Source organism: Scophthalmus maximus, chromosome 3 (assembly GCF_022379125.1).
Source record: "Scophthalmus maximus strain ysfricsl-2021 chromosome 3, ASM2237912v1, whole genome shotgun sequence".
Lineage (NCBI taxonomy): Eukaryota > Metazoa > Chordata > Actinopteri > Pleuronectiformes > Scophthalmidae > Scophthalmus > Scophthalmus maximus.
In genome coordinates, this window is record NC_061517.1 from 6,344,816 (window position 1) to 6,358,896 (window position 14,081).

Below are 14,081 nucleotides of genomic sequence, written 5' to 3' on the forward strand. Positions count from 1 at the left end.
CAGAGCACGTACGGGACGGTGCGGACTGGACAGGATCACGGTCAAATTTATATCTTGATGAATATCAATGTCCATCTGATCCCACAGAAAGTGGGAGTGAAGCCAGACTCCAAGAAATGATCCGAATTCAGGAGGTGGCGTGTATTTAGTTTGACTGTTGGACGCGCGCTCCGTCAAACTGCCATACATTACCACGGGCGGTGTAAACACCTTCTGCAGTATAAACACACACGTCGGCTCGCGCCGAGGCTGCCGGAGAGAGAGAGAGATATTAGGTAAAGCGCACATAACTCATGAAACCTGAACTACACAATTAGAGTCGTCAAAATACCTCGGCGTGATTTAGACTTGATCGAATTTCCCGCAATTGTGTTTTGGAAGATATTTTATATACGACAGTCTGACCAGTTGTGCAGAAACTAAGACCTTGTTTTAAACCTGCGTGTGGCGGATTGTTGGCATTAACGTAAAAGACAAATGAAACGCTCCTGCTCCGTTTGTCATTTTATTATACTTTACTCATGAAAATCTTCTAAACTCTCCACATCATAATCGTGATTATATACGCAGCATGTAAGAAAAGAGGAATCCATCCAAAGGCTCGGGTTTTTTTATTTGAAAAAAATGGCCGTAGCAGAGATGGTCTGGTTTCTGATTGGAGCCCTGCACGTCTACGGGGCGGCACGAGTGTGTGAGAGTGTTTGCATGCGAGCAGACACGTGAAAGTGCAGACACGTCTCCTCGCCGTAACTTCAGCGATGTTACAAACACCCGTCAAACGCACGGGCAGGCACCATGTGTCTGCTCCGAGCGGCCGCTGCGAAACACCGACGGGCGGCCGGAGGAGGACGTGAAGGTTTTAGCTGAATCCAAACACACACCGGACAGCGCGCCTGAGGACCGCGCTCCGCTCTGAACAGAGACTGACGGGAAACACACCCCAACGCAGATGTGACCTTGTGTAGAATTACTGTCGTCTCCGCATCCAGAGGAACAGCAGATCTCGTGTGGTGTTAGAAACATGCTGAATGTTGCAGACTTTTCCCATGAAACACAAAAAAGGGCATGAGGTTGTTTTGTCAGTTTTGTGAATGAGCTTTTTTCTGGAACCCCAAAGTGAAATCGGCCTCTTTAAAACTGCAGTTTGTGAACACATTAGTAAAATGATGGACCACAGACGATCACTTGACTTGACGGTAATTGCGTTTGTAAAGTTCAACAGTTGTGGATTTTTAGGCAAACGGAGAGATACAAAATTCAGCTGAACACTCGTGTGAGTAACGGTTTCCCGCCAGGAAGCTGCCGGTCCGCAGCTCGCAATTCAGACCAGGAAATAGTCAAATTGGTTAGAAGCCCTCCATTGAAAGTTTGTTTCCTCAAACGCTCCAACGGAGCTGAGCACGAGGGAGCGTTAAAGAGTGTGTGTGTGTGTGTGTGTGTGTGTGTGTGTGTGTGTGTGTGTGAGAGAGAGAGAGAGAGAGAGAGAGAGAGAGAGGTTGATTTGCTGAATGAATGGATCTGATAGTGAAAAAGGTGAAAGCTGGAAACACAATCAGCCTGTTGAAACACAATACACGGACATGTTATCAGCAGAGTCCAGAGCCGTTCACAAGTCTTCAGAGTATTATTAGGCCACGTCCACACTGATACGTTTTTTTTCCCGTCAGAAATGTTGTACCTGTAGCCCCGCCCAGCGGTGATGTCACGGGGGCCCGGTTTACACCTGTATGGAACTGCAGTTCCACCACAGACAACATTTGAAACTCAATCACAATCAGAATAGTTTGTTTTGGTGCATAACACAACACGTTAATCACTAAATATTGTGAGTACATGACGAAGAGCAGTGACAAAACAAAATGAAATGAATTATGATTAACTTTGTAAGTAGCTCTGCTTGTTCTGGAACAAACGATATACCGAATGCATGTACATCCAGATTTGAATCTATTAAAATACAATTTGAGAAAGAGAATTAGGACAAAGATGGAGTTTTTGGGAAGGTTAAATCCATCCGGAGGGTTTATTCTGATAATCAAAATCGATAAATATGGGATCATAATATATTTAGGTTAATTTCCGACCTTTGTCGATAAAATCCAGATGTTTTCCTTGTATTTGTTGCACATTTCTCCGTTTACAGGCGCGATTCTGCACCAAAACATGTGTAATACATCAGCTCATTGTGTCTGTGCTGTTCTTCACCTTTCAGCTGTGCTTTCGTACGATCGGGGCCGAGTCACCTGACATTTGCTTAGCAACTAGGATTGTTGACAGATTGGAGTCAAGCGACTGTGAAAGGACAGGAATAACATTAGTGGGATGATAATTATCATTATTATTATTCTTTGTGATCACGCTCATCTCTCCCGTGACTCCCGTCCTCCGTGTTTGTCCGTCGTTGAGCGGTGAGGACGACTCGGAGAGGCGAGAGAACGGCGTTCAGAGGGTTTTTCCCCTCTCTCCCCGCTGTGTTTTGGCCACACTCCGCAGGCCGCGGGTTTACGGACTAATCGGATTAAGATCCTGAGTGAAGCGGTCAGCCGCTGTCGATGAAGGAGAAAGATTAACTCTTTCATTGTTCGGAAGTCTATTTCCACTCTCCTCTCTTTTCTTTTCACTTCTCTTTCACACTTGTCTTTCCCTCTCTCTCTCTCTCTCTCTCTCTCTCTCTCTCTCTCTTTGAAGCCATTAGCTGGGTAAGAGGTAGAGGAATGTGAACTTTTAGGAAAAAGTTCAAATTATGTTTTACCCAAAACACAACTGGCTGGAACAGGTACATACCATGTGTGTGTGTGTGTGTGTGTGTGTGTGTGTGTGTGTGTGTCTCAAAATCCCACTTGGACTGTGGTGTCGCTGTATCCCCTTCAACTCGTGTGTGTGGTGGTCTCATATCTTTGTTGTTGTTGTCGTCGTTGTTTACAGGTTACAGTGCGACTGTCAGCACAACACCTGCGGCGTGTCCTGTGACCAGTGTTGCCCCGGACACAAGCAGTTACCGTGGAAACCGGCCACGACCTACAGCGCCAACAAGTGCGAACGTGAGTACGGCCCGATACTGTGCATTCACTCACAAAAGAAGCACTCGTGCTGCGCACGCGCGCTCACGCACGCACACACACACACACACACACACACACACACACACACACACACGGTGGGGGGGGGTTTAAATCACTGATCCCTGCAGAGGAATGTGTTTTCTCTCATGTGCTGGTTCAACAGATCGACCTGGCCTCAGACGATGAAGAGAAACACTCGCTGCTGTTGGTTTTTTTCTTCGTAGCTTTCACACATGCCCATCTGAAGGGCAACGCGTCTTCTGTCTATTCTGCGCCCGGCGACGTCGTTCCACTTTTCCCTCCCGCTGATGCAGAGTAGATTGAGACAGCGTCGGCAGTGGGGGATGAACCGCCTACTGGAACAAAACCTCACGGCTCTGAAGTTGATCAGTGGATCATTAGTGGTTAGAGCCGGGGGTTTTCGGAGTCTGACACTTTGAGGCCTCCCCTCAGGCGAAGCTTTGGGAAAAAGGCTCCTCCTCACCACACCTTAGTTTACTTGCCGAGTTTTCATCCTGATGATCGTGTTATTTCATCCCAAAGACAATTGGACAACTGAGCAAAGATATAACAATGTGACTGTTTGACATTGCACGTCACCAAATACATAAAATAGGTTTCTCCTAAAGCTTTTTTTTTAGTTTCTGATTTTGGGAGAAGTGGGAAAAACTACTGCATCTCAACTCTAGAGATTGACAGTCGGGATATCAGCTTCTGTTACTTCGATTTTGAGAAACTTCCGACACGTACGAGTTCATCAGATGTCGTGTAAGTGCAGAACTCATTGCTGGGATTTGCCCCTTTAACCCGGCCAGATGCAAAATCTTCCCGTTAATAACTTCCAGAGGGAAATGTTCGCACCTCTCCGGCCGGCTGGAGGCTGAGAGAAGCTGTTGTCGAACCGAGATTGAGAGAAGATGAAAATAAAAATAAAAAATACGAATTCGATTATATGTAGCTCGGAAGGGCGGGGCGGCCTCGGTCGGCTCTGCTAATCACTTGACTGTCTCTCTGTACTTGATGGCTGCTGCTGTCTTTGTTACTTCGACGAAAAGAAAACCTCCTTTGTGGATCACGTCTGAGAAAAACACTCTGCGCTATCAGAGCTGGAGTCGGAGCTGGAGGATAAGGAGCGCTGGTCCATTCAGCCGGGCACCTCTCAGGCGCTGAGGGGCCGATAAGAATTAAGAAACTCTTATCGGGTTTTCAATGGCTCTGCGTGAAGAGCAGCGGCCGGTCTGCGCTTTGTGCACTTGTACTTCTTAATCATGCAACTCCCCTCCTCTTGCACGGGATCGTCTCCGTGGGCGTGTTGTGTTCTTGTCCCTTCGTCTTTTTCTCCTTCTTCTCCAAAGGTTGTGGCAGCTTACAGTTGTGTCTTGTCCTCTACCACCGAGTGAACATTCGGAACATCTGTTACAGGAGAAGAAGAAGAAGAAGAAGAAGAAGAAAAAAAGTTAATGGCGACGACCGTCCGGGAGGTTGTTAACAAGTGAGACTTGAAGTCGAGGAGATTATATGTTGGACCGGACAGAAACCAGATGCTCCGCAGCACATGAAACGCCCGCATGCGTGAATATAATGGAGTCGGAATCGCAGATATGTGAAGTGACACATTTTATGCTCGGGGAGCTGCTGCGGAGGAGCGAACGATGACTGGACAACTTAAGCTCGGGGTTCATTTCATGAAAGTGAAGTGAATCTTCTAGGTACACGTGCCAAATGGAGGAGCATTCAAAATAAAACTTCTCCGCTCGTCTCGTTCTTTTCCTTGGCTCTCCGAGCGAACGCCGTCTAAGATAGTCTAATAATAGACCTTCCAAATGAATGACTGGTGAAATTATCGCCAGCCTCCTCGTCGCTAATGTTCAGATCAGAGTGTCTGATAACTGACTCTCATCAAAACGTCCCCTTCAGGAGCGGGTGATTGAAGCGCGTGCGGTCGAGGTTAATTAAAGCGTCTCCCGTTGCAGTCGTCTTCCTTTGTTGATTTTTTTTCGGGGAACATGCGGGAGATGACGATCTTGCGCGTGTGATCTCCCACCGGCCGGCGGAAATTTTTCCGAACAACTGCACTTGAAGTGACTTCAGAGAGCGGCCCGAGATTAGTGACTGGGAGAGTTTCGGGTGTCTCGTACGATATGCTGTGGGGTTTTTTTAAATGGGGGCTTATTAGTAACTGAATACTTAATTTCCTTCTGATGTTTTTTCTTGCCATCTTTCTTGTTCTCCTCCTTCATTATTCTCTTTGTTCCTGTTTCCCTGCTTTTCCCCTAGTCCCCCCCCCCCCCCACCCAGGGTGGATGTTTTTTCTCCATTCACGTAGAATATCTCAAATTCTCTCTGGGTTCATTGGCTGCCGACTGATGCATCCCCTGACAGTGCGTCGCGTTTCATGTTTTGTGTGTTTTTGTGTGTGTTTTCTAGCGTGTAACTGTCACCGTCACTCGTTTGACTGTTACTACGACCACGAGGTGGACCAGAGGAGAGGCAGCATGGACGTCCACGGACACCACAGGGGAGGAGGAGTCTGCCTCAACTGTCAGGTAGCTAAATCTGCGTTTTTCATGCACAAGAGCTTTCCGCTCGAGGGGTCCGACTTTTGGGGGCGGGGTGCTGAGGATACTCGATTGTTCGAGTCTCCGGCACAATCTGAACCTCCTCCATGTTTGTTTGCTCTTTAATCTCTCTTTATTTAAGTGTCACTCCTGGATTCATAATGCGTCGTCGTTGTCGTATAGTCTTCTGCATTGTGGAGCGGCGTGTTGTTACCGTCAGTTGTCCATACGTCAGCCGCGTCATTTGCTTGATGCTTTAACACGTCGGTGAGTTTTGTGACCGATCACAGTCGTGATGATCTAACTGTGATGGCAACTTATCCCTCTCAGCATCACACCACCGGAGTGAACTGTGAGCGCTGCATCCCCACCTACTACAGGTCACCTGACCACGCCATGGACTCCCCGCTGGCCTGCTCGCGTGAGTGACAGACTCAGATAATACCACCAAATGGACACAAACTTAAGTCTGGGCCGACGGACGTCTCTAGCTGTCGACACCCGTCGTGTTTCCTGTGTGTTCATCTCTTTGCTCTGTGCCCTCCTCCTGCAGCCTGTGACTGTCGCTCGGAGTTTACAGACGGAACGTGCGAGGATCTGACCGGTCGCTGCTTCTGCAAACCAAACTACACCGGGGAGAACTGCGACTCGTGCGCCAGCGGCTTCATCAACTTCCCCGACTGTTACCGTGAGTTACAGTTACAGAAGCACTTCAAACGAGCAGCTTGAAAACCTTGAATTATTTCCTGGCTGCTAATCTCACCGTTTGCCCCCCTACCAGCCATCCCCACCTATCCCACCAACAACAACAACAACGGCGAGGCGAAACCAGCGGGAGAGATCATCAGTAAGACCATGAATGTCTCTGTTCTGCCTCGGGGCTGCGAAGCTGTCGATGTCAGTCACCTCCACCAAGGAAGTGATGTTTTTCACTTGTGTCTGTTTATTGGTGAATTTGTCAGCAGGATTTCACAAAAACTACTAAACAGATATTTTGATCCAAATAAAAAACTGCACACACTCATAGATATTCCCCTAAATATGTCAGATCTTCTTTTTTTTCATCAAGGTCCATGAATTGTTCCCTGGTAAAACTGAAAATGTAAAAAAAAAATTAAAAAAATAAGGCTACAATGTTAAAGAGAGTAATGTAAAGTCATGGAACCTCATCTTTGTCTGGATTCCAATAAAAGTTATTTTTGGGTCCATGTTCCATCCGTCCACCAGGTTTTCGTAGAAAGTATTTTTTTTTTGCGTAGTTCAGCTGACAAACAAACAAACGGACAGGAGTGACAATCTTACCTCCTTGGTGGAGCATGACATTGAAGTATGTATATGTATATTTTTCAAAAGCTTAAAAACAAAACAAGAACACGATGAGCTGACTCCCGTCGAGAGCTTTTTCCTCCACGTCCCTCGCCTCTGTCCTTTCCCGTGCTTCCCTTTCTCACCTGTTCGGCTGTCGTGATGTTTTTGGCTGAAGTCGGCGGAGGAGTTTTGGGAAATGGTTTTGAATGGGATTTCATTGATAAGACGGACCGAGACACGGGTTGTTATGCACAACTGTTTCATGTTGTGCATAACAACCCGCTGTGATTCGGCTCATATCTGCCTGTTTGTTTTCTGGTTTGCTGAGCTTGTAAAGCAGGAGAGAAAGATCTCACCATAGAGAACAAGTCAAACTCAGTCTCAACACTATTATCATTATTATTTTGTCATAACGGTTGAAGCATCACATCCGACGTGTTCACGTTCTCTGTGCAGACTGTGAGTGCAGCGCCGCAGGCACCGTGGACAACTCGTGCAGGCCGGACCCCCGCACTCGGACCTGCGTCTGCAAACAAGGTTTCACTGGCGACCACTGTGACACCTGCGCTCCAGGCTTCTATGGACTCAACTGTCAGGGTGAGAGACGCACGCATGGACTAACTGGATCTATCAGTCCACAAAGCGATTTATCGACTCGTCTTTGCAGCTCTAAGATATTTGGCTGGTCAGGCAGAAAATTCGTGAGTTTGGTGACGTGGGATGATTTTTTTGGCCACATTTTGTGGCACTCTTTGACGCTATACAAATAGAAAAGTGCGACTGTGATGTTTTAGTCACGTTTTACATTTGAAAACATTTCTAAATGAATCCCTCGAAAATGAATCCTTAGAAGTCAAAACACACTTTCTCATATCCGGTGCTTAAGTGGACAGGTTTGTTCAAATCACCAGACTGAAAAGTTTACGGCTATTTTAGCAGCTGAGTGTTTTGGGTTGTGTCTCATTCATTTGACTCACACACACACACACACACACACACACACACACACACACTCACACACAAAAATACAAATCCACAAACAGAGCCAGAAATTCCAGGCGCTTCATTTATCGGTTTGTTTATTTACCCTGTTAGTATGCCACCCAGGAGTAAACACACCCACACGCACACACAAACATACACACACACACACACACTCAACCACTCACACACTCACACACGCACACACACACACACACACACACACACACACACACACACACTCACACACACACACACACACACACACACACACACACACACACACACACTCCTGAGTAAACAACAGATGTGTTAATCAGTTTAAATCAGTGTTTCACTTTGACACCTTAGTCAGCCGGTGAGGCTGGTAAAGACACACAGGCGGCCATCTTAAAATACTGAAACCAACGGACTCACAGGTATCATACAGAGTCATTTATTGGTGTGTGTGTGTGTTTGTGTGTTTGTGTGTGTGTGTTTGTATGTGTGTGTGTGTGTGTGTGTGTGTGTGTGTGTGTGCGTGCGTGCGTGCGTGTGTGTCCAGCCTGTCAGTGCTCAGGTCCCGGCTGTCTGGACGGGTCATGTGACCTGTTGACCGGTCACAGTGTGTGTCGGAGCGGGTTCCAGGGTTTCCAGTGCGACCAGTGTGCACCGGGCTACTTCAACTACCCACTCTGCCAACGTGAGTCGTCTGTGGCTGCATCCTCTTCTCCGCATTTGTACCAAAGCAATAATAATAACTATAATAATAAACGTTTACTTATCTAGCACTTTTCTTAACAATATTATATATTGCTTTACAAAAATGAGAAATTCAGGATACATACAAGTATACCGAACATCATTTATGTCCTATTCTTCTCTTTCTCTGTCTCTCCAGTCTGTGGTTGCAGTTCGGTCGGCTCTCTCCCTGAGGTCTGCGATCTGTCTGGTCGCTGTCTGTGTAAACCAGAGTTTCAGGGACCTCGATGTGAACAGTGCAGATCTGGATTCCATTCCTACCCCAACTGTCAAGGTACACACACACACACACACATACACACACACACACACACACACACACACACACACACACACACATACACACACAGCGTCTGTCACCGCTGATCCCCACGAACTCTAATGACACACATGGTAACACTCGACTTTACCCACCTTCTTATGAAGTGTTATACTGCCTCGTTAACATTTTATGAGTCTTTAAAAACCAGAGTAGAGCAGACTAAATCCATCTTAGTGATGCAAGTTCATAAAAAGTACAGCCTGATTCACACAGCGCACTGCAGGTGGTTGGATGCAGCATGTAATGCATGAAATTAAAATAATGATGGAGTGGCTGATACTTTCAGGAAGGTTCACCTCCAAGCCCACACTGGGGTGTGACCTATGACCTATACCGTACAAGCTAATTTGGCTTTTTTGTGTGTGACATCATGTCTCGCTCCACGTCTTCCCAGTGTGCACCTGCGATCCTCGCACCTCGCTGGACGCCAGCTGCACCGCCTCAGGTCACTGCCACTGCCAGCCCAATTACAGCGGAGCGACGTGTGACCAGTGTGCCCCTGGTTACTATGGCTACCCAACCTGCACGCGTAAGTCTCATGGCTCAAATACGGTAAACAGGAAATCAAGACGATGCTGACTGACAGCAGTGGTGGAAAGTCACAAGCGCTGTACGTGGGTACAGGCTGGACCTATCAGTACTTAAGTTATGTGTATCTATAATTGATTCCTTCACTTGATGTATCCACGATAAGTAGGTCAGAATAGGTGGTGATCCAGTTTATAAGAATATATGTGACAAGATTTAAACAATGTGCCTTGTTTTTCTGTATCCTGATAACAATATTAAATATATGCAGTGTACAAAGCATTTAAAAAACGTATAAAAAAAGTTATATTGCCAAAAAACTAAACAACAAATAGGACAGGCGAAGAACTGTTATTGATAATGTGTGTGTTGCAGCCTGCCAGTGCTCTGCAGAGGGCTCTCGCTACACCAGCTGTGACCACGTGACGGGACAGTGTGTGTGTCTGCCCAACGTGGTGGGACTGAGGTGTGACAGCTGCGCACACGGCGCCTACGGCTTCCCCCACTGCCAAGGTAATCACACACACTTTTACCTGAAAAGCTTAACCAATATATATCTACACGAGTAGGTTCAACAGCTGTGGATACCCCAAACTCACACTTCAACCTATCACAAACTTAGTAATGATTTTTTTATATAACAATAATAATTTAGTCTTTCCTTTACATTTGAAGCTGGGACCTGTCATCCTGCCGGCTCTGTCCACAATGTGGTACAGCCACCGGTGGTGAGTATTTTATTAAATTGTATTTGACTTTTGATTATTTTAACAATTCAATTTTGACAGGAAGGACACACATACCGTAAGTGTCAAATGAAAACCAAAACATTGGCAAGAATATATAATAAGTACTGATTTAAAAAAGCCTTTTGTTGTCTGTGTCGACATAGAGAAATGTTTGTTGAGACACTGTCTTCAGGAAAAAATTGTCTCATTTGTCTTCATGTACATAATCACTCAGGGCCAGTGTGAGTGTCGTCACCACGTGGAGGGACCAGCCTGCGACACGTGTAAACCTCTGTACTGGAACCTGTCGCCCGACACTCCTGACGGATGCTCCAGTAAGATGTACCCCACACACACACACACACACATAGGTCACATGATGTCTCACTAGGATGACTGCTGTAAAGTGACTAATGTCTGTGTGTCCTGTTTGTCCTGCAGACTGTGAGTGTCACACTGCAGGGACTCTGAGTGGTGTTGCTGAATGTGCACAGGTGAGCAAGTAAAACTGTAAAGTTATATATATACATATATATATATATTTTTTGTATGTTAAATTCAAATATAACCGAACATCTTTTTCTGCATTGTTTACTCTGTAAAATAAAGGTTTTAATATCGACGCATGTTGGCAAACATAGATGCGTATATCGAAATATGTTTGTGTTCATATCGATATTATCTGCCAACCAATGAATTGGTCGAGTTGTAGCCGTTATCACGTCAATATTCAGACCGAAGCACAGAAATCAAAATGTGGTTGTCAAGACTTTGTGGTTAATGTGAAAAAAGGAGTATTTTTTTCAAAGTTTTAACTGTGAGAAAGTATAATATGTGAATTCATGTATTGCAACTTTGGTCATTTTGTCTCCATTCATGTCAATCGTTAAAATAAAAAGCTCTGTGCGATCTGTGATGATGCTCACCGCCATCCCTTCTCTCTTGTGCCGGACAGGAAACCGGGCAGTGTCACTGCAAGCCAAACGCCTGCAGTGGAACCTGCTCCACCTGTAAAGATGGCTACTACAACCTGCAGGAGCACAGCTACTTCGGCTGCCAGGGTGAGCGTTCCGTCAGTGCGGAGAATGAAACCCATTGCAACAACAAAACGCCCGGTTGCCGCGATATGCTTGTCTTTTTTAACCCAGCGTCCCGTTTGTGTGTTCAGGTTGCCAGTGTGACATCGGCGGTTCAGCGGGTCAGTCTTGCGGAGAGAGGAACGGCCGTTGCCGCTGCAGACCCAACGTGGAGGGAGCAAAGTGTAACCTGTGAGTTCAACATGTGCTTGTAAACGACAGCGTGCGATTTTTAAAACTAATTGCGATGGTATTTGGTGAAAAGAAGAAGATTAAACGCTACATTTCCCTTCATTCCAGTTGCCTTCGATCACTCAAACATTGCTGCTATTTGACTTTATTTCCATCTCCGAATGGAGACTGTATTTCATGATACAGGAAGTACAGACAACAGGAAGTAATAAGACACCAACATACTTCAATCACAAAAAAATAAATTGCAGTAGTTTACTCCTGGACAGGAAAAATCTGCCAAATTTATTCAGACCAAAAAAAATGAAAACTCTCCCCTCACACCTACAAGAAACCCCTTTTCAAAACCCTGATCCCGTCCGCGATGTTCCTGCACTAAGCGCCACGATTCCTCTCTGAATGGATTCTGTTTCCGGCTGCAGACCTCGTCCAGACCACTACTTCCCAGACCTGCACCATCTGAAGTTTGAGATCGAGGAGGGCACCATGCTGGACGGCAGGCCGGTGCGATTCGGCTACGACCCGCTGGAGTTCAGGGACTTCAGCTGGAGAGGCTATGCTCTGATGTCTGCGATCCAGGTAGGAGAACAACACGGTGACGATTCAGTCAGGATTCGTTTTTGTTTTCGATGCAGAAAATCAAAATTAAATTGTGCAAGTAACTCCAGTATCTCTGTTTAGTATTGTTTGATATTAGTGAAGTTTGGATAGCATATTTGTACTCTTTGAGAAGTTTATATTCATTTTCATCTCACAGTTTTGTTGTAACTTGTACAAAATGTTTAATCTATGTTTTTGATCGTATGTAATTGTGCAGTCATTCTATATGGTTCTATATATTTTTGCGACTGTGGCCCGTCATTTATTCTCCCGTTGCACGAAGTCGACATCTTGCTCCATGGCTGAACGTTGTGTTGGATGTCTCTCTCTGGTCGAACTACTTCTCAGCACGGAAACGTCGTCCAAGACACAAAACGTTCCCTTTCTCCTCTGTGGGGCCGGAGAAGCTGACGAGATCTCCAGTTTCTCCTTTCGTTAAAGTTGAGATGCTGCTGAAGCATCAGGCGGATCTTCAGGAGAGATGTTTTTGGAGGTGAACTGCTCCTGAGCTCCCTCGGACGTTCGTGCTGAAAAGTGTGATTCCAGAGAGAAATGTGTTTTTTGCTTTGGACGGTCGAGGTGATGGTACTTAGATCTTTCTTTTGGCTTGGTGTCTCTCTCTTGTGTTGGTGTTTTCCACACTCTCCTCCCCGCCTCCTTCATTCTCCCCTCCATCCTTTCTGCCTCCATATATCTTACACCTTTTCTTCAATCTCGTCTCCTCCCTCCTTCCCCTCCTCCCTTGCGCTCCCTGCCATCTCTTTCTGCCCCGTCTCCCGATCCTGCCCTGCTGCCTTGCTCGCTGGTCCCTTGGGCAGTCCAAGGTGTTGGTGTCGGTGTCCGTCGGCTCTCCAGACCTTTTCCACGTGGTGCTGCGCTACGCCAACCGGGCGGGTTCGGACGTCCGGGGCAGGGTGTCGGTCATAGAGGACGGCTGGAGCTACCGCTGTGGCAACTGTAAGTGCTGCGCTGACGCTGCTTTTCCTCTTCCTGGTCTTCTCTCACGATTAGAGTCGGAGAGGATGGAAGAGGAACGTTTTCTCCTCCACTTCTTCTGTCTTTTCTTACTCCCTATCTGTCAGAGGAGACAGATGATGTAGGGAGTGTTTGTGGTTGGTGGCGGCCCTCTGCTCTCCCTCTGTCCTCTCACCTTCAGCGGCCACAGATCAGTGTCAATTTCAGGGATTTAGTACGGAGGACTCATATCTTTCATATCTTCCACATTTCCTCTCCCTCTCCCCTGACTCATTCCCTCCCCTCTCCCGCTGACTCCCCATTTCGGACCCGGACCCTGTAGACCGCAGTGAAGCTTCAGGTTTATGTGAGCGAGGCAGACGTCTATCTGACTCGTTTCATCCTCAGATATGTAAACGCTGAGGGCGACACCTCCAGCGGTAAAATTACAGCCTATCAGATGAACCGCAGAGGTAGGTGTCCACCAATCACAACAGAGCATCAGTGTGGCGCAGGCAATTTTAAATGAATCTCCTCGTAACCATTACATTTCTGTACATTTATCGAATGTTATCGTTGTTTATCCTCTAAAATCTCTCTCAAATATTAAACGTTGCCTAATTGTCATGTTCTTTCCCCTTAATTGCATCTACGGTACTCACTTATTGTCTCCTTCGATTGCGTTTGAGTTACTTACTGTGCATTTGCGGTCGTGCCTGTGTATGTTTCCCAGGTTCGGAGCAGTCAAAGCAGATCGTCTTTGCTCCGAGTGCGGAGCCGACATTCGTCAACGTTCCCCAGAATAACTTTGTGGAGCCGTTTGTCCTGAACCCGGGAACCTGGACTGTGGTGATTGAGGCTGAGGGAATCCTGCTGGTGAGACACGCACACACACATATGCACACACACACACACACACACACACACACTACAGATGAGTTATTATGCATGTATAAAAAAAACACTTTTCCAGGAGAAAACCCTCGGGATAATTATCAGAATGGTCGTATTCATTCACCAGAACTCCCACA

General features: G+C 46.4%; 1 protein-coding gene across 2 annotated transcripts in view; it reads left to right on the top strand.

Annotated features, from left to right (window-relative positions):
- The window catches only part of lama5 (laminin, alpha 5), a 74,524-nt gene that overhangs the window by 35,986 nt on the left and 24,457 nt on the right, over nt 1–14,081 (top strand). The window contains exons 7-24 of one of the 2 annotated variants that reach the window (XM_047330769.1): nt 2,926–3,041; nt 5,490–5,608; nt 5,951–6,041; nt 6,174–6,308; nt 6,402–6,467; nt 7,385–7,525; nt 8,454–8,591; nt 8,790–8,924; nt 9,367–9,501; nt 9,876–10,013; nt 10,176–10,228; nt 10,464–10,563; nt 10,670–10,722; nt 11,184–11,289; nt 11,397–11,496; nt 11,919–12,075; nt 13,394–13,523; nt 13,784–13,926. In XM_047330769.1, the coding sequence (XP_047186725.1) occupies nt 2,926–3,041; nt 5,490–5,608; nt 5,951–6,041; nt 6,174–6,308; nt 6,402–6,467; nt 7,385–7,525; nt 8,454–8,591; nt 8,790–8,924; nt 9,367–9,501; nt 9,876–10,013; nt 10,176–10,228; nt 10,464–10,563; nt 10,670–10,722; nt 11,184–11,289; nt 11,397–11,496; nt 11,919–12,075; nt 13,394–13,523; nt 13,784–13,926 (2,056 nt within the window). Of the gene's footprint in view, nt 1–2,925; nt 3,042–5,489; nt 5,609–5,950; nt 6,042–6,173; nt 6,309–6,401; nt 6,468–7,384; nt 7,526–8,453; nt 8,592–8,789; nt 8,925–9,366; nt 9,502–9,875; nt 10,014–10,175; nt 10,229–10,463; nt 10,564–10,669; nt 10,723–11,183; nt 11,290–11,396; nt 11,497–11,918; nt 12,076–12,914; nt 13,054–13,393; nt 13,524–13,783; nt 13,927–14,081 lie in introns of both variants that reach the window. The other variant, XM_035643819.2, reaches the window with a different exon arrangement.